At 39.9% G+C, this 27,628-nt stretch overlaps 1 protein-coding gene across 3 annotated transcripts in view; it reads right to left on the reverse strand.

Annotated features, from left to right (window-relative positions):
• The window catches only part of SS18 (SS18 subunit of BAF chromatin remodeling complex), a 41,209-nt gene extending 23,743 nt beyond the window's left edge, over positions 1 to 17,466 (reverse strand). Inside the window, exons 1-4 of one of the 3 annotated variants that reach the window (XM_030971016.1) lie at positions 17,049 to 17,466; positions 13,515 to 13,591; positions 12,186 to 12,270; positions 301 to 454 (exon numbers count right to left, since the gene is read on the reverse strand). In XM_030971016.1, coding sequence (XP_030826876.1) covers positions 301 to 454; positions 12,186 to 12,270; positions 13,515 to 13,591; positions 17,049 to 17,117 — 385 coding nt within the window. In that variant the 5' untranslated portion in view covers positions 17,118 to 17,466. The remainder of the gene's footprint in view (positions 1 to 300; positions 455 to 12,185; positions 12,271 to 13,514; positions 13,592 to 17,048) is intronic. The other 2 variants (XM_030971018.1, XM_030971017.1) reach the window with 2 other exon arrangements.
• Positions 17,467 to 27,628: the final 10,162 nt, after the last annotated feature.

The raw sequence follows: 27,628 nt of genomic DNA on the forward strand, positions 1-27,628 counted from the left end.
ATACCTTTCCCCAGTAAGCCCTCTAAAGCCAGCTGTACTGCATGGTTTCAAACAGACTAAATTTAGCCAGTTCTGTTCATCAGAGGAATGCTGTGTGTCAGCTACATCAAAGCCCAAGGGCAGCCTGATAAACACTGAATACAGGTCACGTAGCTCTGTAGCTAACAAACTCTAAGAGAGCTTGTACTCAGGGGCATTCAAAGCAGTTTTGTCATCAACAATCTAGTATCCCTTGAGCCCCCATGTCGTTTCAGTTGCCAGGCAACGCTGGTGTTAATGTCTTAGAGGAGAAAAACTTACCAGGCATCTGGCCGTTCATCTGGTTCTGCATGTGTGGTGCAGGAGGGCCCCCACCTACCATACCATCTGAAGACATGTTGTGCGAGCGCGGGGGTGGGGGAGGGCCGCTCTGACTCATCCCGCCCGGACCCATAGGCATATTCTGTGTGGGTGGCTGAAAGGAGACAGTTTAGTCAAACACGAGGAGCACTTAGTCTGACAAATATATTATATGTACATATGGTACAGCACTTGCCTATATTGCTGTGTATGAAAGAGAGCACTGAAACGCATTTCATTCTCTATCTGATATGTTTAACTCCTCCCGACATTAATTCTGGCAAAACGTTTAACATTTTAATCAATTTCACATGAAGTATTACATGCAGACAACACCATGGCACCTTTGAGCACCACTTCAAAATAAAAAAAAACCAAATCAATGCCTCATTAAAAAATTACATCTGAGCAGTTTAAGACTGCTGGAGTCAATCCCTTATACAGACAAAAAAATCTTTCATTCAACAGAGAAATAAGTGTTCTCTGTAATTCTCTCACATCAACTATTTGTTGCTGTTAACAGACCTTGCACTGGGACAAAACAGGTACAACATGAGATGAAAGCCTCTGAATGCTCATAGACCAGCAAAAAATTTGCACCTGGGTGTGGTAAAACACTAGCGATCTCTTCCCTGCTCTCCCCCAAAGCAATGAAGGCCTAGTTCATAATTCCATGCCAAACACCCCCTACAGACTGGAAGCACATTAGTGCTGGCCTCCAAAGGTCCAGAGACAGCTGCCTAGAAAGGATGTTTTTGGCAAATTTCCTAATGAAATTGTGAGGAAAATAACTGAATAACCTTGAGAGTGCAAAGAGGGAGAGCTAGAAAAACAATAAATACAAGGGGGAATTTACTGGTAGGTTCTACTCATAGCAATGTAAGGAGACAGAGAAACTGCTAGTAACCAGCTTTGTTTTCCTACTAAAAACACCTGTGAGACTCTACGATCCTTCTCACATACCTTAGCCAAGCACTTTCAGGGGAGTAAAAATCATCTCAGTGAGAGCAAATTCCTGGCCCTCTGGCTTTTGAGGACTCTGCCTACAGGTTATAACTATTCATGAAAAACTGTCCCCATGAGACAACCACATGTGCATTTTTCAACATTTCTCTTCACAGACAGAACCAAGCAGGTGAACCCTAAGTTCCTCTCTAGCCCAGTCCCCGTCTATGCCTACACTATTCATCAGGTTCATAAAGACAAAACACAATACAGTAGTAAAGAATAAGGCTTTCCCAGTGAGCGTATGTTGGAGATGGTAACAGCAGGGTAACACAGACACACACATATATTCACTTGCCAGGGGAAGGGAGTGAATGGCAGTAATTTGCTGTCTCAACATTTCTTCAAATACCTCAAGCAGGTATTATTTTCCCTGCAGTACTTAAAAAAATTCTTCAGGAAATTAGTGAAGGCTTTTTTTTTTAGCAGGAAGAAGGAAGTAGAAAGAAAAATATAAGCAAGTAGGCAACTTCTCTTACTAAATTCCTTTCATTCCTCCATGATGAAGATGATAACATTTTATAAGCAAAGTTCCTTCTTCAGCCTATAGCAGAAGTGGCAGGAGGTAAAGAAGGTAAGAGTGAAAGGCAGCTCTACCCTCTGAACACTGACTGAAATGCTGCTCCATTCTGCTTGCTCTTCCTCCACTAGTGAGCAACCAAGGCAAGGCTGCTTCCCCTCAGTTAAGAGTCTTCTGCCCCTTCACCTTCAAAACTCACTATTATCCTAATTTTGCATTTAAGAGAATCTAACAGAAATGATCTAAAATTGAAATACAAAGAAACAAACAAAAAAGAAAACAAACAGACAATTTTCATTTTTATTTGCAAAGTATGTTCAGGAATACTATCAAAACCAACACACTTCGTAACCTCCACGTGAACAGTCAGAGCTCAGAGCCTGTCCCATGTCAGCCCCAAAGAAGTCCCATGCCAGCAAACTGAAAGCAAAGTCAAAAATCATCCAAGCTGAAATGGTTTTAGAATTAAAATGAACTTCTTCAATTCCAAGTATGAAACATTAGAAATCCAATGAAGTACTAAAGAAGATCAGCTCATACCTAGGTTTCAGCTATCCTGCACTGTACAAACACGGGCATGCCTTATCTGTGGGAAGAGGGACAAAGAAAGCTCCAAGGATTATTTAAACAAAACTATATATATTCCAACTCTATTTAGTCTGAAGTTTTCAAAACAACTATCCTTCAAGAAAAACACTGCAGTTATCAAAAAGACAGCATGAGAGACTGTAGACATGCAAGGACAGGGAACAAAAAATTGTTAAAGACTTTAGATACAAAAACCTGCAAGAGACTTCACAAACCACAGGGAATTAAGTCAATTGAGGGAGCAACTAAAAACACTCAAAGAGGTACTACTAGAAAGTAATTCATCAAGAGGAGCTTCTGGATATGGAAACAGCCCAAAGGCCTGTGTGAATCCATATCAGATTCTTGAAAATAATACAAGAAAAAGGTCGAAGATGCTAAAAAAAAAAATCAATCTTCCATTAAAAGAAACAACCCTATCAGATAAATAGAAGGTAGACAAACACTACTTATAAGAAAAGTAGTAGGACCAATTTAGTAAAGTCAAACCTTTCTAATTTACTAGAAATTTTTAAAAATATAAATTAAACCACCTAGCTGCATAATTAACAGAAGCCCCTTAACACAAGTTTTTTGACAAAGCCTTTTGGAGCAATATATTGTCCAATGGCACTGATCAGAAACTGCCCAAAGGGAAGTTCAAAGAGTAAAGGAACATACAGAGCTCTCCTGAAAATATTTTAGTAAATGTCAACATATGAAGCTACTGTAACGTTACTGAAAATGTGGAAGAAAGAATAAGCAGAAGATGCCAAGTGATGTGGATAAATATATAGCAACTACATGGAACTGTAAACCACTTTCTTCAGAAAGAGGAAGCTCCTATTGCCATTGATCCAGAAAAAAAGTAACAAGCAAAAAAGATTTTACCACAATCCAGAGAGTTTGGTGGGGAAAAAAAATCCCAAACCAAAATAAAAAAACTGAACAAAACAAACAGAAAACTCAAAACCCCATAAAATCTATGCATAATACCTGTGGTCACTTTCTGATTATCTTCAGTAATATCCAAAGTCAGGTAGTATACTAAAGAAAAAATGCCGATGTTTTTGATACCATAATACACATTCGATTTGGGCAAAATAATCTCAAAAAGATACTGTAAAAATAGCAGGATTCTAAAGAGAGGCAATCAGTGATTAAAAACTCTGACTGTTTACACCTGAAACAGCAAAAAGGACAGATTTTTTTTTTTGCATATAAAGGAATATAACTTAAGAGGATATGACAGAAAGACAATTTAATGTATGATACATACAAAAAGTAGATCATCCAATTTATGGTTTAACAAGAAAGAAAACCTCAGGAGAATAGTCAGTAAATTGAAGAATAACATTAAACATACAAGACATGCCATAAATCACAGAAATCTTAGTTATTCATCAACACACTACGCTAGAACTAAGTTTAAATAAGATTAAGAGATAATTACGCATACATATATGCAATAGAAACATTTATATAGGATATTATATAGGATATTTTAAAAGAGCATTACAAGCCTTTTTGTCAGATCATAAACCAATCACTATCTGATAGTGAAATGTCTCCTGCAGATATAATTATTCCCCAGTGAAATTCCTCCAGAGTATTTTTGTAGTGGATGCAGACAGAAGAAAACAAGAAAAAACTGTTTTTAAATGGTAACTTCTCGATTTCTATCGGACTTGGTCCAGACTCTTACAGATAATAAACTTCTTTAAATTAACTTCAATTTAAAAATCCCACAACAAAAAAAGCCCACCCAGCTACATAAACTAGATTATTTAAGCTTTTTTGTTCCTTACAGAAATTAAGAAAATTTACTATCCCCAGGAACATGCACTACAAATAGCAAAGACTTCTTAAAATGCAAAACGATCACACAGTATTCAAACGAAACAACCCACCCTGTGCAAAAGAAAAGCTACCCAAAATGAATTCTAGCCATTAAGCCTAGATACAAAGGGTTAAATGACAACCAAACACAGTTAGGTTAACAGAACCAAAGGAAAGGCTACTTCCCTCCTTTTCCTGGAAGTGTGACAAAAAGGAATAAAAATTAAAATCACTGTTGATTTTATTCCAATTATGTAGCAGAAAATGTTAAATATTTTACTTCAGTAAAAAGTAAATTAAAGACTTAGAAAATGTTAGCTTCATTTGCTAAACGCTAACTTTTGGCTCATTTCCCCAAACACACAGATTACACTTACAGTGGCTATGAGCATTTAAAATTTAGCAGAGCATGAAAAAAAATAATTATAAGCTATTTACTGAAACTCTAGAAATTTTAACTGGAAAAAGACTGAAATTGACCCAATAGTTGCAACAAAAAAAGACACATGAAAAAACATTAGATTTTAACTGACAAGTTCCAGCAAACAAAATCCTACTAAATCCAAAAGTTATTTGAAAGCATGCATTAAAGACAACCGCTATACTGCATTTTTTAGAGGATTTTCTTTTAAATAATAAAATAGATCAAATACAAGATGCAACAATAAAACCTCCTAGGGTGAAAATGTGCACCTGAAGATGGTAAGATTTTTCTTACCAGCACCAGCAGGTTCAAAGATTTGTTTAGGGAACATGTATTGTTATGAAAACTGAGGAGGAGTATCAACTCAGTCAGCAAAAAAGAAAAAAAAAGGCAAAAACCATGGAATACTGTTAAGCACATTAAAACACAATATTGCTAATCAATACAACTAGCAATAGATACTTAAAGTACACTACCAAAAATACAATTTTCTTGAAATTCTCTCAGAATAACAATTAAAAGCTACAGGAACTGCAAACATAAATAGCCTTCTTTTCTTTCCAAGAGAAGCCTTAACTCAGGATTTAATCAATCATCTTTGTTTTCAATTCTCAAATAGCATTTTCTGCAAAGCAAAACACCCCTTCCCAGGGGGTACTCTGCCCTGCTCACATCACATTGCTAATATCACAGGACCTGTCCCAGTCTCAGAGAGCAGTACTCTGTTGATAGGTGGTGATGGCACCTGTGGAGTACTTACTGAGGTGTCAGACTGGGAAATAAGATCGTAAAGGAATATGCTTTTGAGATTTGAAAAAGCAGAGATTTAATTGGGCTACAATTCTTCCTCTACAAGGTACAGGGTATTCTGGTACTGAGTGTATTCAATGAAAAAATAAAGACCCCGTATCAATTTTCAGCTAGTGAAATATTTGAGGGTAGGGAGGATTTCTACAGGAAAAACATTTACAATCATGTCTAAATAGTGAAGTTAATTATAAATGTAATTTGTGCTCTCACTGTTGGATTACCAGTTGTGACTCAGAGTAAGGAATTTTAAATTTACAATGACAACTAGTTAATACATCTTGATCTACATCAGCACCTTCAAAAATGAGAGAAATTCTGACTTAGTACCTAAACATTCTGTTTAAAGAGAAAATTGGAATCTTTAATTGTTTCAAATTGCATATGTCACTGCATAAAAATATTTTGCTGTCCCAATATTCTTAAACAAAATTTTAACAAACAAAATTTAACCCTAAAATATCTGATGTCCTCTTAGCAATAGCTACTCTGATACTTACAAAAATAATCCCCTAAAAATCTTTTTGGGAGGCTTCAGTAGAACTAAAAATTACTTAAATCAGAAATTTTAAAAACTGTATTGATTCATATGGGTTTATTAAAAGTGACCATGAATCAGTTAACTGTGGATGTTAACTCAAGGATCACTGAATTATAGAAACTAGACAACTTGTGAGATCCTCTGTAACTCCCTCATAAAATGCAGTTCCTATCTGTCCTCAGAAGCTTTGTGTTCCACAGCCCTTGCCTCTTTTGCTTTTAAGATGGTTTAATGTTTGGTCTGATACTCACAGGTTTTGCTTGCATTTAGTAGTCTAAGAGAAAAAAAAATCCACCTCTGTTCTACCTAAAAGGCTTTATGTAAACTCACCTAAAGCAGAAAGAATCCAGCAGAACCCTCACAGCAAAGCATTTGGGAAAGAGCAAAACCATACAGACTCTGCACCTATGTTACCAGACTACCTGGTACAGCTCTCAGGAAACAGCCTACAACTGAAAATGTATTTATTGTGCAGATACTGCACTACAGAGAGGCAAATGACATCTGTGAGTATGAAAGAATTACACTTTAGAGCATACTCCTCATTCAGACTGCCAGCAAATTTTACTGATTTCTAAATCAGCCACAGAAGTTCAGCAGCAATAGAAATAGTTTTTTGTGTACAGTGCACTAGCTCCCCGTGTGGACACACCTGATTAACAATACATGCAAAGTAGCTTACAGAACTCAGAGCAACCCTTTGGTTTAAAATGGCAGCTATTGGGCTCTGAATTCACTCCTCAACAGAAATTCCTGTATTTATTTCTTTCTTAGGGTAGTTGCTGGGTTGAGAAGCTCCCACCAGTGACTCTTCATTTCCAACAGTACCCTTTCAGTTGTGCCAACACAGCCACCTTCTCTTTTGTAACATCTTAAGAAATTATGGTTTTTTTCAAAACTATTTAACATTTAATCAGAGCAATTATTCTTCAAAATCCAAGCTCCAATAATCACTAATAGCTCCCTTGCCTCTTGACAGGAAACATTCAACCTTCCTTTTGCTCTGTTCTCTATTAATTCAGTTTACAAATAGTTGAACTTGAACTGGGCATGGACTTGTGCTTTGAAAGGTTAATGCAAAATTATGCAGCATACTCCACATACCAGAAACAGATTTTCTGCTATGCTACCTGTCCTGATTTCTGCTGGGATAGAGTAAATTTTCTTCCCAGTAGCTGGTGCAGGGCTGGGTTTTGGATTCAGTAGAATAATGTTGATAACACACTTGTGTTTTAGTTGCTGCTAAGCAGTGCTTACTCTGCAATCAAAGATTTTTTGGTTTCCCAGGCTCTGCCAGCAAGGTGTGCAAGAAACCAGGAGGGAGCATGGCCAGGACCGCAGACCCAAACTGGCCAAAGGGATAATCCCCACCACAGAGCATCAGACTCAGGTTGGGCACTGGTCTGTGGTTTTACTGTCTCATTTTTAATTACAATTATAATCTTATTGTAGTATTTTATTTCAATTATTAACCTGTTCTTATCTCAACACATAGGTTTCATCTTTTTTCCTGATTCTCCTGCCCAGCCCACTGCAAGGGGAAGGAAGGTGTGTGGGATAACCAAGCAGCTGCATGGTACTTAGTTGCCAGCTGGGGTTAAACTACACCACCACCATAGCTATCAAACTTTACCAGGCATTTGGTGTATAACTGGACAAGAATCTCATTAATTTAGGATTCCTCTCATCATCAGTAATAAAAGTTTTACTCCACAATTTCATTTTAAAGTGTGAAAACTGAACTATATTTTTATTCTCAGGATGCCACCTTGCTTTATTCAAGAAAAGCCAAGTCAAGGTAATTCAATTAACACATATTTTAGACAACTTTTGCCTGCAAAATAATGGCTACTAAAAAACCAGAGTGTACAGCTCATTTCTTAAGACTCACATTTTTTTCTACAACCACAACACAAGTACATTAAAACCACAGATTGAACGTTACCCCTTTGAAAAATAAAGTGTGTAAAATAATGAGTTTTCATTGTTTGAGTGAAACCATGCTTATATTGAAGATTCCTATTTAGCCTGCAGAGCTCCACAACTTAGAACCATTAAACAAAATTACTAACACTTCATGAAAGCTTGTCTTCGAGTTAATTTTTTGAAGTATTTTATTATTTTGTGTATGGGCAGTGGTTGTCTTTAGTTTTGGTTTGAGAGACTTTTTTGCATTAGTTTGCTTTGCTGTGGTTTGTGTTTTTTCCTATCTCTTGAAGCAGTTATTTTGGAAAGAACCAGGATTTCAGTGCTTGTTGAAATTAGGTGTTTACAAAAAGCTATCATTATCTTTTAGAGAAGTATTTTATAACTAAAGTGACATGGACTCCTCCTTAATCTTTGTGACAAGTTTGGGAACAGCACAAAATAAGAGATTTCACAAGTGCTACAAAAAGCTTAATTTTTTAAAGAAATAGCTCAAGAAAAAAAGATATTTCTGGTTTGTAATTAGAAAGTTTATTAATAACCTTTACGACATTATGAAATTTAGAAAAACTATTTAATGCAATATCCAGATTCTTCTATTACTTGGACACAGGAAGTTTTCTTGGAAGTCATTACACATACAGACTGTAACTTAGTACTGGAAGAAACTGGCACTTCCAACATAAAAGAAAGCTCTATGTTACACAAGTGAGTAATAATCAGAAGCACTTATTTTCAACACCTTGAAATATACACTGAAATCTCATGCTCTGAATGCTGACAAAATGTAAGAAAAACTGAAAAAAATCACTGCCTACACTAAAAAAAACAAACCCAAAAAACCATCCCCCACAAAACAAAACCCAAAAAAACCAATAAAAACCCACACACCAGTGCTCCCACATAATTCCTGCAGATCTCAATATGTACCCATTATAAAATGGAGAGCTTCCCACTACATACCAAATAAAGTGACGGTTATGGGTTGTTTCCTTAAAAATATCTGGCAAAATGAAGACATATAAGAGAGGGAAGATGTCCAAATAGAAAAGCTGGGGGTTTTTAATTCAGTAGTCTTCAATGACTTTTTAAGGGTACTAAAAACACTTCAGAAAACAAAAAAAAAAATATAAGTCAAGGAGGATGCTTGTTCTGCAGTTTGAAATTTCATGTGTTTAGAAACAAAAACACACAATACCTCACCACCACTTCAATTGCATCTTTGCTCTCTACAGCTCAAGGACATCAATGTCTTGCTGTAGGCCTCCCTCCAAAGCAGCACCAGTGAAAAATCACAAGAAAGCGTTGTGTTCCTCATGGTGCAAAAGCCCTTTCTGGGAAGCTAGCTTATCTCATAAGGTGATGGTAAAGAGACTCTTGACTGTGATCCAAGAATACCTGCCACAACTCAGAAAGAGACAGCAAAATGTTGCATCAACTTAACATGTGAACTTAGCCACTGCTCTAATCCAGCTGGAAAGATGCCACATAACAGCCCCTGCCCTTAAGAACACTGCTGTTCACACAGCTGAGAAAAGACTTGAATCAAGAACCTCACACTGTCTTTTAATGTGAAAGAAGGTGTCTTACCCAAAAGTAATAATTTAGTACTCTAGTAGGCATGCAAGACCACAGGAGCTTTGTTATGACACTGGATTATCAAAGTTTTCCTGGCTCCCTTCACCCATACTCTGCAGTGCTTGCTTCATCTGTTTCACCTTTCTACACCTCCAGGTCCCAGTTATATAAACATTTCTCTGTGCAGCACTATTGGATCACTACACTTTTTGTTCTCTAAGGTAACACCAGAGTTTCAGAAACAACATCAGTAATTCCATTAGAACAATGAATTCTGAAAGGCAAGGGAAAAGGCACAACAGCTGACTACAAGCATTTCTCCTAACAATAAAAAGCATTGAGTAATTTTTGCTCATATTAAAAATTTCAATTAACCTGGTAACTTATGTCTTTTGTTCAGTGTGAATGATATCTGAAGAGAAGCATTCTCTTTCCAACCTCACTTTAACACATAACTATTACTTTTTATGAAATGCTTTAAAAGTTGTGAAATTTCTTGAGAGCTTATTTACCTGATTAAAACAATAACAGGATAAAACTTAAGCAAAAAAGAAAATTTAGTCTACCAGGAGGAACAATTCTCCAGACATGAATAGATGAGACACAACTCAACTTCAGAAGGTATCCAAACTCAAGGTCTCCTAACTTCTGTGGAAAGAAACTGCAATAGTAGTAGCATAAAATTGATATATTTTAGTATTAAAAATAGTAGATGTCTACACACACACAGTATCCTGTTCTGTATTTACTGTTACCATCCACATCTTGAAGACTGATCAACTGCTGATACATAAGCATGGTGAAGAGAATCATACTACCTCCAAGTCAGCATGAGCCTCATCATCTCCTACATGGAAAGCCAGCGGAGGAAAAGACCCCGAAGTAGTTCATCTTGCATTGAGAAAAGATAACATGGTATTTCACATGTTCCCAAATTCTGCTAGCTAAAATTTACTAGCAAGACAGAAAGAACTTAAAGAATATTTTCCTATAAACCCTAACAAAAATCATTATGCTACAATCTGATTATGCTACATTTTGGGACAATCTTCAAAGGCTGTAGGTCAGAGCATCTACATTTAGGTAAGACTGAAGATCTAAATTTCTTTTAGTATTTTTGAAAGAAAACCCAAAGAAACGCAAGAACCTTTGTTGCCATCAAACCTTTATTCCCTTCCTCACCTGTCCAAAAGAGACTTCCTCTAGCCACTCAAACACACACACTATGCTATTTCTCTCAGTACCATGGAATATTCCTGTCACTGAAGATCAGAAACACACTTCTGTCCAGATCTGCAAAAGCCTTTCCCAGCCCTATCTTCATTTTCTTTTAGCAAGAGAATGTCATCACATTCAACTTTAACAACAGGGCTGTCCACCAGGGACTAGGATAAGGTCAAATTCATTTCCAGTCGTCATCAGAACCACGATATGAATTAAGCCTCCAAAAACATATTAGCTGAGGAACACACACAACCCTCTTAAAGAGTTCTTTCCCTCCCCCTCAGCTACAAGCATGGATTTATAAAAGAGAAACCTCTACAGGCACAACAGGTTGGACATAATAAAGCACTGTTTCTATAGTCCTCTAGGTACCAACTTGAAAGGATGCTTCGCTAGTAGCAATGATTGGAGAACACTTCTCCAGAGACCAAAGAAAAAGTAATTCAATTTCAGTTGGTGAAAACTAGTATCTAGGAATGGCTGTTTTATAGACATTTTTTTAGCTTCATTTTGCAGAAATGAATCAAGACTACATTAATTCAAGAAAAGTCTTATTGCCAAAAAACAAAGAACTTCCTTGTGTTACTCACAATGAACTCCCCAAGCTTTCTGATTAGCACAAAAAGCAAACAGACAGCAAGCTATCTTTATGCTGCTGTTTCTTTTCTTACTGCTGCACAAACAATGGAAAAGAGGCAAAATTCGAGGCATCTTGTAAAATACAGAGTTCAGGAATACAGATTCAGAAAAAATTCAGACTAAAAAAGATAGCAAGTAATATCCAAGACATGTAAAGTGATGCACTGTTTCAAGGGCCTTTGGGCTCTTACTTCTTTCATATTATCAGAATCCACCTTAAAACAAGGTTGTTTTCCAATACAGGAGAAAGGCAAAGAATTTGAGACTCACCTAAAGGTGGAGAAGCAGCAAAAAATTTACCCAGCCTCATTCCACTGGGGCAAGAGAATGGATAATATTCCAGTGAAAAATAAAAAGACAAAAAATCCCATTCCCTCGCCTTTCCCTAATCTAAGAGGAAAAAGAGTACTGCTGTAGGAGTTGATTAGGAACCATATCACTAGAGTTCTCAGCTGACGGGGAAAAACAAAAGAGGAAAAAAAATTCTGTCTTTGAAGCAGACCAGATAGTTGAGTATTGCATATCTAATTCACAGTAAGAGTCTACATTTAAACAAGTCAGATTTTAAGCAAACCTAAGCAGTGAGATTACTCCAAATACAGCATACAGCATAAAGAGGCAGTATCATGTATTTACCATACAGTGTATCAGAGGCCAAGTGTTTGGTCATTATCTCAAACATCTGGTTTGTTGGTTTTTGGTTTGGGTGGGTTTTTTTTTACCTTCAGGAATCCAAATGAAATATATTCCCTACTCTTACACTACTTTGTACTTACTGCTGGTAGTAGAGACTGCATGTTCTGGTTGGAGTCAGCTATAGTGGCTAAGTAAACCAAGTTTGTATGCAGCATCTGCTGGTATCTATCAAAATAAACAAAGCAAAACAAATCTTAATTCATAAATACAGTAACATCAGAATTTACTTTAATTCCACAAATGTAAAGAAAGCTACTTATGCAAAATGAGACTCAAGAGACTTACAAAAGTACCATTACTAGGAATCTTAAGCCTTTTGCCTCACACGTATCTATTATCCAATCTTTCCCAATGTCTCCATCATATCTGTGCCTAACTGTACTACTGTCTTGCTATGAAAAAAATCTAAAGCTGAGTGACACTGTTCTCACTTATTTCACTTCCTGCCTTAAACTAAAACACTGGAATACATACAGGGAGTGTGTTTGTGTCTGGTGTAATTTGCATCACAAACACTAGAGAAAGAGCTGTTTATTATGTCCCCATATTCAAGATATCATAGATTCACATGACCACATTTCATCAGGATCCTGAGCTTTGGAAGTTTCCTATGGAATAATTTTTCTGCTAGAGAACCACAGTCCTGATTCTCAGTACCTAGCCCACAGTCACAAAAACAACCTTGAAAGCTGGAGCAGATGACAAGTACATAACTACAGGCTTGCAAACAAAAATAGTCCCTTAAAACAAAAGCACCCATTGTTTATGATCCCACTCCTATTCCCAGACTACCAGTTCTCTTGGCAAGGGAGTAAGACGTCCTATCTGTCCATATTTGTCTGATTACATGGGTGCCATCATCACGTCATGCCAGTAAAGAGTAATGGGAAAATAACACTCCTTAACAATTCACTCCTTCTATAGTTCTCTCAGATCACTCTCCAAAGACCCCACTAGACAGCAAGTGGATATTTTGGCAAGCCAAACTTCTACAAGCCTGTTTGTTCTTGGGCACATGAAAAGCAGGTAGTTTTCAAACATGCCATCAGGAAGCAGAAAGGTCCATTTTCCTACATGATTTTGAGAATTTTTCAAACAAAACTACGTCTTTCCACCAATGTAATTACAAGACAGAAGAAAAAGATCTTTGTTAGACAGTCCTTATTTTTATGAGCATCATCATCATGACATCAACTTGCAGCAGGCAAGTTGCAACATTTCAGTGACAGAAATTATACTCATAGAGCAAATAAAACCCATCCACCCCCCACAAGAATTTCAAGTGTAGTATCCGTAGCAATGCTTTTCTTCACAGCACAGTTGTCCTGTAAGGTAAGCTAAACAAATCAAGAATGATGGTCTAGATGGAAATTCACCCAGTCCACAGTAGGTATAGATTAAGGTCTTACTGAGAGCATTCAGAAGTCTTTCCCTTATTCTGATAGTCCATTATACACTGGATAAGATGGTTGTTTTCATCCAGCATCTGAAACAATAAAGAAGAAGTTTGAAGTAAATTCCATGTTCTTTTTGGAAAGAAACTGAAGATAAGTTTGAGTCTTGAGTAATGCTCCTCTTCTTAGTTTTAAAAAACAACAAAAAATATTGTTATCCAGAAAGTTCTACTTCATCTATTTGCAGAACACTGATTTGCTCCCATTTTCCCCCTCTGATCAATTTTACAGGTTTTGGCTTAAGGGTTTCACAGTGTTACCATCAGCAGCCACGTTTGTGAAGTGTCCTGTTCAAACACCTATGCTGATTCTGCACCAAGTTCTTAGAAAGTTTTAAAAGTCTTCTGCATTCCTTCATTTGATTGCTAACAAGAAATTCACTTAGAAGTCTATGCACCAAGCTTCTCTTCTCCTTCTAAAGCCTGCAACTGCTTATAAATTTAATTTTAAAAGGCATCAAAATCGTTACTGATGAAAACTGAGCTGACCAGATTTGTTCAAAACAAATGCACTGGAAAGCCGGGCAATATTTACATGAAGAATCTCTAACTAAGCTGCATTTTATAAATATTTGGTATAATGGCACATTATGGTTTAGGAATAGTATTGCCCAATTTAGTATTCCCACTGAAACACTCCAAACCATGCATCCCTCTCCCCTCTGGTAGGGTGGATGAGAGAACTGGAGGTACAAAAGGTTAAGATCACCAGATAAGAAGCAAACAATAACAGCAAAAAATACTACTAATGGAGGATACAAGAGGGCAAATGATTCACATGCAAGTGCTCATCACACATAGCCCCCAACAATACCTGAGGACATCACAATATGTGACCCCTTCCTCCAGGCCTGGAAAATGGCGTGAGGTGCTACAGAATAACCACCGGGTCCAAGCCATGAGCCCTCCTGGCTACTGCAGGAATTAATCCTGTGGTGGCCAGAGCCAGGACAAATGGATACAATAAATCTATCATACTTCAGCAGTGTCCATGAAAATAAACACCTGCCAATTAATTTTCTCACCAAAAAAGAGTAGTTCTAAAAATCATGGGCAATGGCCAATTTCACAGCTTTCTACAAAATGTTCACGAAGTCAGAGTGTTCCAAGCTCTGTAAACAGGGAAAAACCACACAACCTGGCATCCTGGAGTGCATGTGGCCCACACTCATCTTTCTAGCTCATGCTCTGCACTCTGATCAGGCAAGATTCAGCAGAACCATGGCTAATCTCAGCCTCCAGCCAAGTTATCCAAGTGAACTCACAGAAATGGAATATTTACTGCCAAATGCAAAATTTAGCATCAATTTACTCCTTTGCTTTCTCTCACTGGAACACTAGTTTACATCCCTTTACACAGCTGCTGAATTTCACAAAACTAGCAGAATCTTACAACATCCCACAGATTTTCTCCTTCTTCAAAACATGGCTGAAACCAGTCATGACTAGACTCATCCTTCCACAAGGAAAGCACAACATCATTCCACAACCTTTATTTCATTAACAAATTCTACAGGGAGGGGGTAAAAAAAAAAGGGTAGTGACACTTTTTTCTGTACCTAATCCATGTCTACTATGAAAAGAGTATGGAGTCAGAAACCTTATGCAGTTCGCTCAGGACTTCTATCTAGTAAGAATGAGCCAGTCAGCCAAGTTTTCTTCAACTTTAAACAGTAATTCACCAGAATGGACTAGAATGATCCCAGTGCAAGTATTTTGCCTGAAACTTCTGGATCTGGAAACACATGCACTAAGCACAGACATAACTGCAGTATTTTCAGCTACTATGTGAGCCTCAGAAAACAGGCAAAGCTACAACTGCACTCTCTGAAGAGGATCACAAACCCACTGCTACACTGGCACACAGCACATGTACTAACTTCAAGTTTTATAAGAAACACAGTGCCCATTTTCATCAGAAAAGGGAAAAAAGGAGATAATACCTCTGATATCAAAGTCTAATAGAGCACTTGCAAAGGAAGCTGTGAATCAAGGCTCTCCTCAGAATACCTCCCACAGTCCTGAGGGAAGCAGCAGATTCTTAAGGCTTAGCAGACAAGTAGACCTTGAAACTGCCCATTAGATGGTTGCATTCTTCATTATAGCCATGTAAGCCAGACCTCTTGGGGAGGAAAGGACCGGAGTGGGGCAGGAATGCTAGGGCTAAGAGGAAAGGGAACAAGAAGGAATATAACTGTATCCTTGGTGGGGCTGCAGACAACTGTTTTTCACAAGTTTAACTGAGTGTTTGCTGATAGAAAATTGGGATAGTTATAAACACCTACCATTGAAAGAGAATTTAGTTTCCAGCTGGATGAAAATACCTTCAGGGCTTCTGACAACTTAGGTACATTACAAAAATTCTTCAACTTTAACACTGGGGTTTTGCCAGCACACCACCATCGAACTAATGGTTTGACTACAGACCCAGGAGAACATCTTCTGTATTCTCCATGTGCACCTCAGCATCCTGAAGCCTCTACTGACTACCTCTGCGCAGCTTTCCACCCAGGGATATGTATTTTTCATCTATAGCTCCCAAGCACTGACTTCTCCTACAGTACTCCGGAGGTTCCCATTACAACTCTAGGGTCTCTTTGAGGTCCGTATCACTGCAACAGCTGCTTTGTAGAAGTTCTAATTCTTTACTAAATCAGAGGCTCTATTTACCTAAAGGACTCCTTCACATAAGGAGCTGGTACCAATCTGAAATCTACTTGATCCACGGCCACCCACATCAATGATGGTACAAGTCTTAAGTTCCTAAATACCACACAGTTACCAGTGAACTTGAACATGTTCCTCTGTTGCTGCTGTGCTTTATTATTAATTCTGTATGTGCTCTTCTTTGATCGCTTTAGCGAGTTAACTTGCTCCCTCCCACACAAGCTTAGGTGGAGTCGTCCGGAGCGGCTGTCATTGGCTCCGAACGCGATATTCTTCTTCAATCACACCTAAGGCTTACTGGGAGGCAGCCTTAACTACCAGGTCGACCAAGTTTGGGAACTGGAGCCGCCTCCTACCCCGCAGCGCCAGCGGAGTCAAGCAGAGGGTCTGGAACACCCGGGCTGCGGTCCCGCTGTCAGAGTTCCCCCGCAGGAAGCACTTACTCCACTCCTCCACTTCCAGGCCGAGTCCTCTCGGCTTAATTCAGGCCCGCGGGGGCGATCGGGGCAGCCCGAGTGGAGGAAGGAAAATGAGGGCTGGAGGCGCCCGGGGACATCGCCCGCCTCCGCCCGGCGCCTCCCGCCGGCCCCGGGACCCTCCAACAAGTGTCCAAGCGCAGAGAGAGAGAGGGGCAGCGCCCCGCCGGGGCCGAGCCCCGAGCACAGCGAGTGCGGCCCGGCCGCCTCCCTTCCCCGCCGGGGCCTCGGCGCTCCGGGCCTGAGCCGCCGCCGCCGCCCCCGTTCCCCGCGCGGCAGGAAGCGGCAGCTGCAGCCCCCGGGGCCGCCCGGGCCGGGCCGGGCCCTCCTCTTCGCGCCCTCCTCACCTTCTGGATGGCGGCCGGCGTGATCTCGCCCTTGCCCCGCTGCCTCGGGGCCGCGAACGCCACCGACATGTCTGGCGGGTGCCGGGAGCCTCCGCGTCCGCTCCCGCCCGTTCGCGCGCGCGCCCCGCGGACCCAGCAGCGGCGGCGATCCGGAAAGAACGCGGCTCGCGGGGGGGCGGGGGCGCGCGCCCAGTGGGACGGCCCATCCCCATCCCGCCGGGGGAAGGGGTTAAAGAGGACCGGCGGCTCCTCGCTGCTTTTCCCCCTGGCGAGGGGGCGCCTCGATGAGACCGTGGCCGCTCCGCACGGCCCGGCCAGAACAACTGGACCGAGAGCCGACCCTAAGCCGCTTCGAAAGTGATCCCCCCACACACAGCCTTGTCACGCGCCTTTCTTGTCTATCCCTTTCCCTCCTCCGCCTTGGTACGTTCCTGCCCGACAAGCCTCCTAGCAGGGAAGTGGTACGGTCGACTGGGAGGGGGGTGAAGGTGCTGTGGCGCGCACGTTGCAGGGGACACGCTCGGGCTGTGCCGGGCGGCAGTCTCTACTCCCCCCTCTGCCCAGCGCCGCAGTTGGTTGCACCCGGGGAGTCCGCTCTGGCGGCGGCGCGGGGCGGAGCGGGACGGGACGGGAGGCCCTGAAGGGAGGCGGTGGAGGGAGTTGGAGGGGACCTGGTCTGGAGCATCTCTGCTAGGGAGAGACTGCGGGAACTGGCCCTGTTAGTCTAGAGAAGAGACGATTCATTAATGCATTTACACATCTCAAAGTAGGGTGCCAAGAGAGAGGTGCCCAGCGACAGGACAAGGAGCAATGGCCATAAACTATAACACAAGAAGTTTCCACTTCGACATGAGGAAGGACTTTTTTACATGGAGGGTGGCAGACCACGGGAACAGGCTGCCCAGGGGCTTGGGACGGCTTTCCCCGATGAGTTGGGCAGCTGCAGGTTCCCTGCCCTGAAAGTGACACAGAGCAAGAAGAAGCTCGGCTGCAACATTAAACATAAAATTACAAACGCTGGAGCCCTGAAATCAGCCTTGATTTGTTTCAGTGCAGCCACTGGAGGGAATCTTGGTGTCGCCGCCGAGCTTCATGAACAAGTTTGCAAAGTCTAAGACAGTTTTTGGAAGAATGAAGAATTGCAACGGGCAGTTGGTACAGGGACATTGAAAGTCCCCAGCCAAAGCATTTTAAGCCTTCTTTTTCCCGGGCACATCCATTGCTCAGCCTGTGTGGCATTCCCGTGCCACACTACAGGCTGTGGGTACAGAATCCCTTGCCTTTGGCCAACTGGGGGCTGCTCTTGCAGCTGGCCGAAGTGTGTGTGCTTCCCTCACTGGCAGGACACTGACAGGATACCACAGCCACAAGAATCTTGATCCTTCCTTGCTTGCTCTGTTTCTCAGCAGTGCTGGTGGAAGGCCCTGGCTCTTCCCTCCAGCCCTAGCCAGCCCTTTTGGTCACAGCCCGCTTTTGTCAGTGGCATAAATGGCCAACCCGTGGCTGTGCAGCTGCTTCCCACTGGCATGTTCTCTCCTCGCACTGGGTCTAGGCTGCCTCCTGTCCCCAGCCCCATGATGATTACTTGTGCTGGCTCTGCTGTCTGAGGATGTGCTGTGACTGACCCTTGCTTTTTCCCCTTGGCAGCCAGTTCCCAGGCTCGCTGGCTCCAAGCTGTTGTTGCATTCCTACAGCATCCCACTCCCCAAGGGCTCGCCACCTGGGCCTGATGCTCTGTGTTACCAGAATGACACTTCTTCTTCCCTGTCTCTTCAGATTATACAGGATCCAGAGTTGATGTGATGCTAATCTGGATTCCTTTTCTCCAAGAAAGCACTCTCCGTGCTCGCTCTGTAGGTTATGCTAAGATGGAGCAATGCCAGCGTGTCCATTACTTTGTGTTTCTAACCATTTCACTCATCACTGGGGTCCATTTTTTAGACTATTTTGGTCCATTTTTTTCTGTCTGCTACACACTTTATCATCACCATCATCATCATAGTCACTACTATAATACTTGTAGGAAACCAAAAATAAATAAAGAAAATTTGAAGAATACTTCAGAAAATTGAAGAAAACTTTAGAATATTTTTCTAAAGTTGATATGCTTCATGGTGATCTGTGGTTATTATTACATGGTCTTGGGGTGAGCTTAGAGAGTAACTGTTGTAGTACCTGTGTGCTCAAATTGGTGCTTTTTTAGTTACTGCAGACAGCAGCAAAGGACCCTATGAGTTAATGCATGACGGCCATGGCTAAGTCAGTGTAATCAGAACCAACCATCTCCCATCCAGTTAGTAACAGAACTATGAAGACTGGTTTTTTTAGCATATACTTGTCCCTAGAGAAGTGGTGAGGTGTCTGAAAGTGTCCCAAGGCTGCAGGCATAGCAAACATGTTCCCATGAAATAACACTGAACACTGGGAATGCCACAAAATGGTTTTTAAGTGTGACGTCCAGATGCCATGCTCTGGTTACCCGACCCTTGTGTATAAAGGATTTTGCACTGGGGTGTCTTGGTGATCGCAGTGTTTGAGACACTGTGGGTTAGATGCCAGCCACATAAACACTGCTCTTAGGATCTGAATGTTCCATTTTGTTCTTCCACACTTTCAGGTTGGCTTTTGAGTTGAGGAAGAAAAAAAAAAAAGCTTGTGAGAAGCCACAGGTGAGGAACCTTAAAACGAAAGGAGTAATTTCCCATTTTATTTCCACAAATGATCCAAACTAAATATGTGAATTCTTTTAGTACATTCCTATTTCCATGCAAAATACAGGAGAGCAGTGCTTGGAATGCAACTCTGTCAGTTTCTAGAGGGAAGATATAAGATCATTCATTCATAGTTAAAACTATCTCCTTTGCCTCATTTTGTCTGAGGATTAAAATAATTTTTTTTGCCATTTGTGACGTTTTTTCATTCATATGTTTAACATTTTGGAGTGCCACATTCATAAATAGCAACAAATCTAAACAAACATTCAAAAAAAGCCGGTCTGAAGCTTGGGGTTCTTGGGGTTTTTTTACCATGCAAAGGGAAATTCACATTCAAAATCAACATTTAAATAATGGCCAGATGCATACAAGCAGGGAAATAGATAGCTACAATGGAAATGTGCCACATGTCTCAGAACACATAACCACAACAGGGTGTCTCTTTTATGACTTCCTTAATGCACTGCAATATGCCTGGATATAAAAGGACATATGGTACATTTTCCCTTTAATTGCGCATTTCTTTGCTCTTGTGAGTTACTCACAACCTTAACATTATTTAATTGTAATTTAGATGCGTAAATCTCAGTCATCATCAAGAGTTTCAAATGCAAATATGTTTCAATGAGATCTTATTTCCACCTCTATTCCAACTTTTGTCAGTGTAGTCTTTCTTTTTTGTTGATCTGCATTTGAGTATGTCATATTTTTGGAGAGAGAAGAATTCAGACAGAGGAGGATCAGTCCTTTTCTGAAAGACTTTTTCCTATGTTTCCAACTCATATTTCTCAGTAACAAGTTGTTTTCTGCCACTTGTATTATCTGAATTTCCACTGAGTCACGGACATTTCCATCCACTAGATTCATTATTATAAATGTTAATGAATCATCACTGATTCATTAACATTTTCAAATCTACATTTAAAATTTAAAAAAAGTTAAACATAGTATTTATGAAGCTATAAATGCAAGAAAGGGACAACAAAGAATTTTGTGGTAGTAACTCTTGCTTAAAAACCTTCATTACTACAAGTCTTGATATGAAAGTTAAAGATTCTTCCAGTGAGCCAGGTGTTTCTTAGTCAAAGCTTTTAACATCTTTTTTGGTGAGAGCACCTAATTTTGTGACCTCACTCCAACTGACAGCAACCCACCCACTTTATAGTAAGGATGATAACTCAGGATCTACTGCTAATAGATAGGATAGTGGTGAATTTGAGCCTCTTTTTCAGGGTAGACTCTTTTTTCATCTTGAAATAAAAAAAAAAAAAAAAAGAGAGAGGGTGTTTATGCTGGTGTTTTGTATGATCAACAATACTATCAGGTAACAGAGTAGATCCCAAGGAAGAAAGGTCTTCCTACAGATGAAAAAGAAGATGGAAAAAATGCCATTTTTGGTTTAGTATTTCTTTACCAACTGAACTTGGTGATCTCATAACTTTTTTTGGGATTTTCTACATGCCCAGTCTCTGTGTTAATTCATCTTGTGGCAAAATGAAGCTTGCACCTGAAGGTCTGCCTATGTAAATGATTGATGTTCAAATTCTGTTTGTTTAAAACCCAGCAACTTGTTATCAAAATACACAACAATATCAGAGTGGTTTTTAGGGTAAATGGTTCTTTTTGCTTCCTAAAAGGGATGATGCTAACAGAATAAATTTGTCTTGAATTTATTCTGCCAGCTTCTTGCCTTATTGTTGGGGGTTTTTTTTCACAGAATTTTGTAATTTCCATTCTGCATTGGCTATTGTATGGAATAATAATGAAAAGTAGCATGTGAAATGCAAGCCTGTATGTTCCAGTATAAAATGAAGTATTCAAACAGCACTGCACACTTCAAGGATATTGGCAGCTCTGCCACATTCCAGAGGGGCAATAAGAAACTCAGAAAAAAAAATCATTGGGATGCTAAACTTTTATTTTACTACCTGTCATTTCAGTCTGCAAATATAAATATTTAGAATAAAGAAGCTCACAGCAGGTTCAGCAGTTTGCACTAATGGGAGTAAGTGCAGTATCTGCAATGAGAAAAATCTTTCCATGTCCTGATTTTATTCTTCAAAAGGGAATCTCCAGCTACTAGGAACATATGCTATAAATAAAAAATAGCAGAACATCTAATCTAAACCTCCTTAGAGCTGCAAATTCCTCAAGTATTCTTAGAGGTTAATATTTTATTTTATGGAACAGAAGCAAAGTGGCACAGTTCACTAACTTCTTCAGTTTTTGAATGTTGAAAGCAAAGCAGGAAAGACAAACATGAGAAGGCACTGCCAAGCCATACTGAAGAAATGGTAGCAATGATCTGGAAGATCACTGAACTTTCGTATCTGGTAAAAGGCAACGCATTTGCAGTGGAGAGTCCTACTGTTCTTCTGGGGACTCTCACTTCTGCATCATCTGCGTCATCTCCAGCGTCTGCCTTCTGAAGACTCATAAGCATGAAGGACAGAGGAGATGACTGAACAACTAGAGGGCAGTACTTCCACCTTGTCACAATTCCCATCAACTTCCTGAGGGGAAACAGAAATTCAAATTATGTCGAGAGTGATTTCCTTTCAGAGACTCTGATCCCAAGAGGCAAAGAAGAACTCCCTAATTCTGCTGGCAGTGCTCTTTCCAGTGCTGTCCAAGATGCTCTTGCCCTTTGTGGTGGTTGCTGGCTTACAACCTTGTCCACAAGGACACCCAGGTGCTTCTTGCAGTCATTCCTCAGCATGAGCTGGTACATGGGATTGGTTCTCCCCAGGTACAGGACTTTGCTCTCCCCTTCGTTGAACTTTATATGGTTCATGTCTGACTATTTTTTCAATCTGCTGAGGTCATCCAAGAGCAATGGTGTATCAATAACTCTCACTCAGAATATCTGTGAACTTGCTGAGAGTCCAGTTCCCTCATGTCAGCCAGGTCAGTAATGGAGAAATTGAGCAGCATTGGCCCCAGCAGTGACTCCTGAGATGTATCGCTGCTGGCTGGCCCCCGCTGGACTCCATGCTGCTGATCCCAACTCTGTGAGACTGACAGCTCAGCCAATGTTCAGTACATCTCACTGTACACTTCTTTCGTCTGTACTTCACAACAGACTGTTGTGGGAGATAATGTCTAAAGACTTAACTAAAGCTGAGACTATTAAAATAGCCCACTCTGTTCAGACAGTATTTCTGTATTATTCCTCTAGATTGCCTGTCCTTTTTTCCATCTCTGGTATGCTGCATTTTATGTTTGGGTTTTGTCAGGAGCTCCTTGCTCATGTTCATGACATGCAGACCCTTTGCATCTATGCATGTGTGTTTCTTTTCAAGAAGGAGCAAAAAAGAGGAGAAGGAAGATGCTTTGTGTGAGTACAGTCTGTAAGAAGAGGGTCCCAAGGCAGAGAAGGTCTGCTGTGAAAAACAGGAGAAAATATAGAAAAAATAGTAACTATGTTGATTTCTGGCATTTCTTTTATGGATGTAGCAATGCTTTTTACCACTTTCTTTTCTTTTTATCCAGCATGAAATTTTAAAGCATGCCTCTCATACAAAAAGATACTTTAAAAAAGTGTTATCCCATAATTGCAATATATTCTTTTCCAAGTAAAATAGCAATATATCTTACTATTAAGTCAGTCTGAAAATCAGGTTGAGTTTGCTCTTGATATCAGTAAGGAAAATTCTAAGTTAAAAGACTAATTAGAAGACTTGCTGAGGGGAATGTGTGCCATAAAAATACTTATGCCTCTTTTATGTTGATTCTATAGGAATAAAAATGTTTTTTCCTAGACTGTAACCTTCATTATTAAATACTACTAGTCTTCAAGTAATGACAAAATGTGATTTTGTGTAATTTTCTAAATACATTCACAGTCTAGCTGTTAGTGTGTATATATTTGTGAAGGAATAAGGTACTATTGCTCAAATAAATTCATTACCCTCTTTTGCTACTCATAAATACTCTATTCTTCCCTAGTCATTCCAAGTGGGCCTTTGATTCTCCATCCATGATGCATAATTTTACCCTGTTGATTTAGCTAGTGAGAATAATTCAGTTTGGAATTATCTTTCGTAGGATTCAATATTTATATATCTGTTGAAAATACTAAGCATGGATTTTTTTTCTTTGTCTTTTTCAGAATTCTTCACAGTACTTGGTCAGCATCAGCTTGGAAAGTTGATTAGATACAGTCAAGAAAAATAAATTATAACCCATGAATGAAGAATTGAAATAACTTTACTCTCTGGAGAAAGGAAACAAAAAAAATTTGAATTCATCAGAAATTATGACAAGGAGAGCCAAGTGGAAGAGAGACTGGTCAAATCTGATGAGGAGAAGAATATTAAAGCTTCTATGTTTTTTGATATTTATTGGTTTAGACCTAATTTTTCTAAGCAATGCAAAGAATTGTAAGGCTAGAACAAAGGACAAAATTTTAGTGGACTGACACGTAACATGAAACAGTCTATAAAAACTCTTTGCTGGCATATTTTAAAATATAAGTTTTATGAGCTCTAAAACAAGTATAATTGATGGCTAGATTGTATATACCTATGGTTTGGACTTTTGAAAAGAGCAAACATTTTATATTAGAAGTATGAAATCACAGCCTGTTATTCTTCTCAAATGACCAAAATATCAGCTGATGTCTTTTAAAATAATAAACCATTGTCTACATTTATGCATGTAATATTTTACCCTGTTTGTACTTCCCTGCAGAAATTGTGAGTCAAAGTTTGATGTTGGTTGTGATATAACAAAACTCTTGTCATAGGTAAACAGTAAGGAGAATATTTATCATCAAAAATTGTGTAAAAAAGGGATGAGTTTTGTATGTAATGTACTAAAAGACCTTTTCTTTCTTGAGTACTGGATAAGAAGATACATTTCTGAAAGGGAAAGACTATGTGTGTTCCTGTAAGCCCTCTTTTACATCAGTTCATTAGAGTTAGTAGGACAGCATCTTTGAGGAAGACTGACTAAGCAAGGGAGGGGTTGCTTATGTTGTATTTTAATCATGCTCGAGATGTTCAGCTCAAAATCCTTGTTTATCTCTGTTTATCACCCTATCATTCAATTAATTTATTCAGTCCATTGACAGATCTGACACAGTGCACACTTTCATTTTCTTTTTTATTTATTTGCATCTTCTAAGAAAAAGGTTTTATGAAGGGAAGTGCTGAGCTTCAAACAACTGAGAAAGCAACAAAGTTCTTATCTGCTCTTGAGATGTTGACTAACTTTCATTCCATGAGTCTTTCTCAGAAATTTTCAAAGCAGCAGTTGTCACCTTTCTTTCTCTTTCTTTCTATATCTCTCCCTCCCTCCCTCCCTGCCTTCATCTATAAAAGGAGCTTCTCATAAATCTCTGTAGTGCATCTGCCTTCAAAACTCATCCCCACCAAAATACTTATGAAACCAGTGACAGCATTTAGGTTGCAGCCAGGTTATACCTTACACCTAAGTAAACCTCACAGCAAGGTGTTACCAAAATTCTTGTTTTTTCTTCAGTCCTTTCTACACTCACTTGTGCCCCCAGTCTGTATCTGCACCATCACTTTTACTTGTCTGATCGTGTAGTGAGATGTTTAATGAAGTTAAATTGGCAGAAAACCAATTGCCTTTTTTAAAAGCGCTTTTCTGCCTGATTGGTTTCACAGATTGGGAGCAGATGAGTTTCAATGTCAAAGCAAAGGAAGATGATTCCGGGGCAGAAGAGTGGGGCAGCTTTACCCTTCTTTGTCAGCAGTTAACTTTTAGAAGATTGCAGCCATGACTGCACCCATAAACAGTGAATATACTGAGAATACTACTCACCACATTGATCTGTGCAGACATGCTATTTTCCTGGGCTCTCATGTCTGTAACCACCTTAGTTCCTTTCTTTTCTACTTGGTTATAAGCCTTTTGTCAGGGGCTGCCTATCTGTAATGTACTTGTAAACCACAACTTTTGCAACTTCAAAACTTTTTGGTGTGATCTTTATCATACCTTAGAATTTTTTCCTTCTTAACAGGTGTCAGACATTATTATTATTTCTAATTTGGTTAGGATGACACAGCCTCCAGATAACTGTTTGCCAATGTCCTTGTGAAAAGGCTTATTATTACAACATCTCCTCTGCATAACATAAATAAATATTCGGGATAAGAAAAATTTATCCTTACTTAACAGGATGGAATTTGAGAGCTGGATACAGCTGTGTTGTACACACAAAAACAAAAATGTTGCCAAGCTTCAAGAGGAAAGAGCTGTGAGGAGAACATGTGCACTGGTTGATCACACCAGTTATTGGAAGGTTATTGACCACACCACTTATTGCAGATACTGTTACCAGTTATTGTACCACAATATGTTGCCTTGCAAGTATAGGGTACATAGGAGACCTTTAAAACTGAATTTATGAAGATTGAATATATGAAGATAATTGAACAACAATGAATTTATGAAGAACATTGTGAAGATGGACACTATGGTTTGGGACATGGTATTAGGACATGAAGGCTTCTACACAACTGTTTTGAACATGGTCAAGGGATTCTTATGGGGCCAGTGGGAATAATTTATAATTTTGATTTTGCAAAATTAACGATACCTTTTTTTTTTAAAATCATCTTTTAGGTGTGTTTGCATCTTGTTATTAGGAGCAAGCCACTTGTTTAGCAGAAGTTTTTCTTTACTAATTCCAGTGGCAATAGGCAGACTGAAAGGGACAAGAAAAGCTAACCAACAGATAAAATTCATCAAAACAAATGAGGATGATATTGGAAATATTTCTGGAGACTTGGAACACAATTTTAGGCTTAAATATCTGCTGCTCTTCTCCTCCCCTGCCCTAGCTGCTGCCTCTTGACACATCCATCTTTTAAAAAACACTCCTCTTCCAAACATACATAATCCAGTGCTTTAGAACATTTGCCTCCACAAGGAATGTTTTTCTTCAGATGAGGACTGAATGAAGGAAAAACTGCATGGAAGCTCAGCAGGTGGTTAGCAGAACTGCCTAGAGCATACATATCATCCCCCCTGTACAGTTCCATGGCACCCCTAAACCAACTGGTCATTGCTACCTGGCACCTCAAGGCAAAGGTCTTACTTACCCCAGGCTGTGCTCTCCCACTGTCCCTTCTGTGCTGGCCATACTGCCTGGCTGGGGTGTGGTAAAGCAGGCTGGAAGCCCTGCAGGGCAGAGAGATAAGCCAGGAAAACCAGAGAATGTGGTGGGATAGAATGTTAGAAAAGATAGTGCAGAAGGTAGTCTCACACCTGAGGAGTTGCAGCTGCACTAATCACCAAAGATTAGGAACAGGCCTGCCCTTAATAGGCCACAGCTGTGTCCAATAAGGATGAGTGCTATAAAAGAGTGGGTTAGCTGGGTGAGGAGAGAGTTTGTGTTTGTTGGCTGTGCTGTGAAGAAGAAGGAGTCAGTGCTGTGAGGAGCTGCACATGACAAATTGCTGAGAAGGTATGGAACTTTTGAAATAAGATGACAACAGCTGGTGAGCCTGACATGATCCCATGGTGATTTGGGTGGAAAGCTGTAAGGATGTGATTCTGACATCATCCTGTAGTGGTTTGGGAAAAAGCATCTAAATATTAAGCAATGTGGTCCCAAGGTGATTCAGGACGATAACCGCAGACCTAAGAGAAATAAGGTGGTGGAGTCAGGCAGACCAAGAGCCTGAGAGCCTAAAAATCCAGGTGAGCTATAGCTAGGCAGACCTGGGAGCCTAGAAGTCAGGACAATGTATGAGATACCACCCCCAAGAAGAAGAAGTGCTGGATATGAGGAGTGGGTGCTACACACTTTGCTTATTTAGTGCATTGGAGCAAGCCCTGTGCCCCCTGCCAAGGTATGGCCACAGTCCAGAGGGGACCCAGGATGGTACCGGG

Source organism: Camarhynchus parvulus, chromosome 2 (genome assembly GCF_901933205.1).
Source record: "Camarhynchus parvulus chromosome 2, STF_HiC, whole genome shotgun sequence".
Lineage (NCBI taxonomy): Eukaryota > Metazoa > Chordata > Aves > Passeriformes > Thraupidae > Camarhynchus > Camarhynchus parvulus.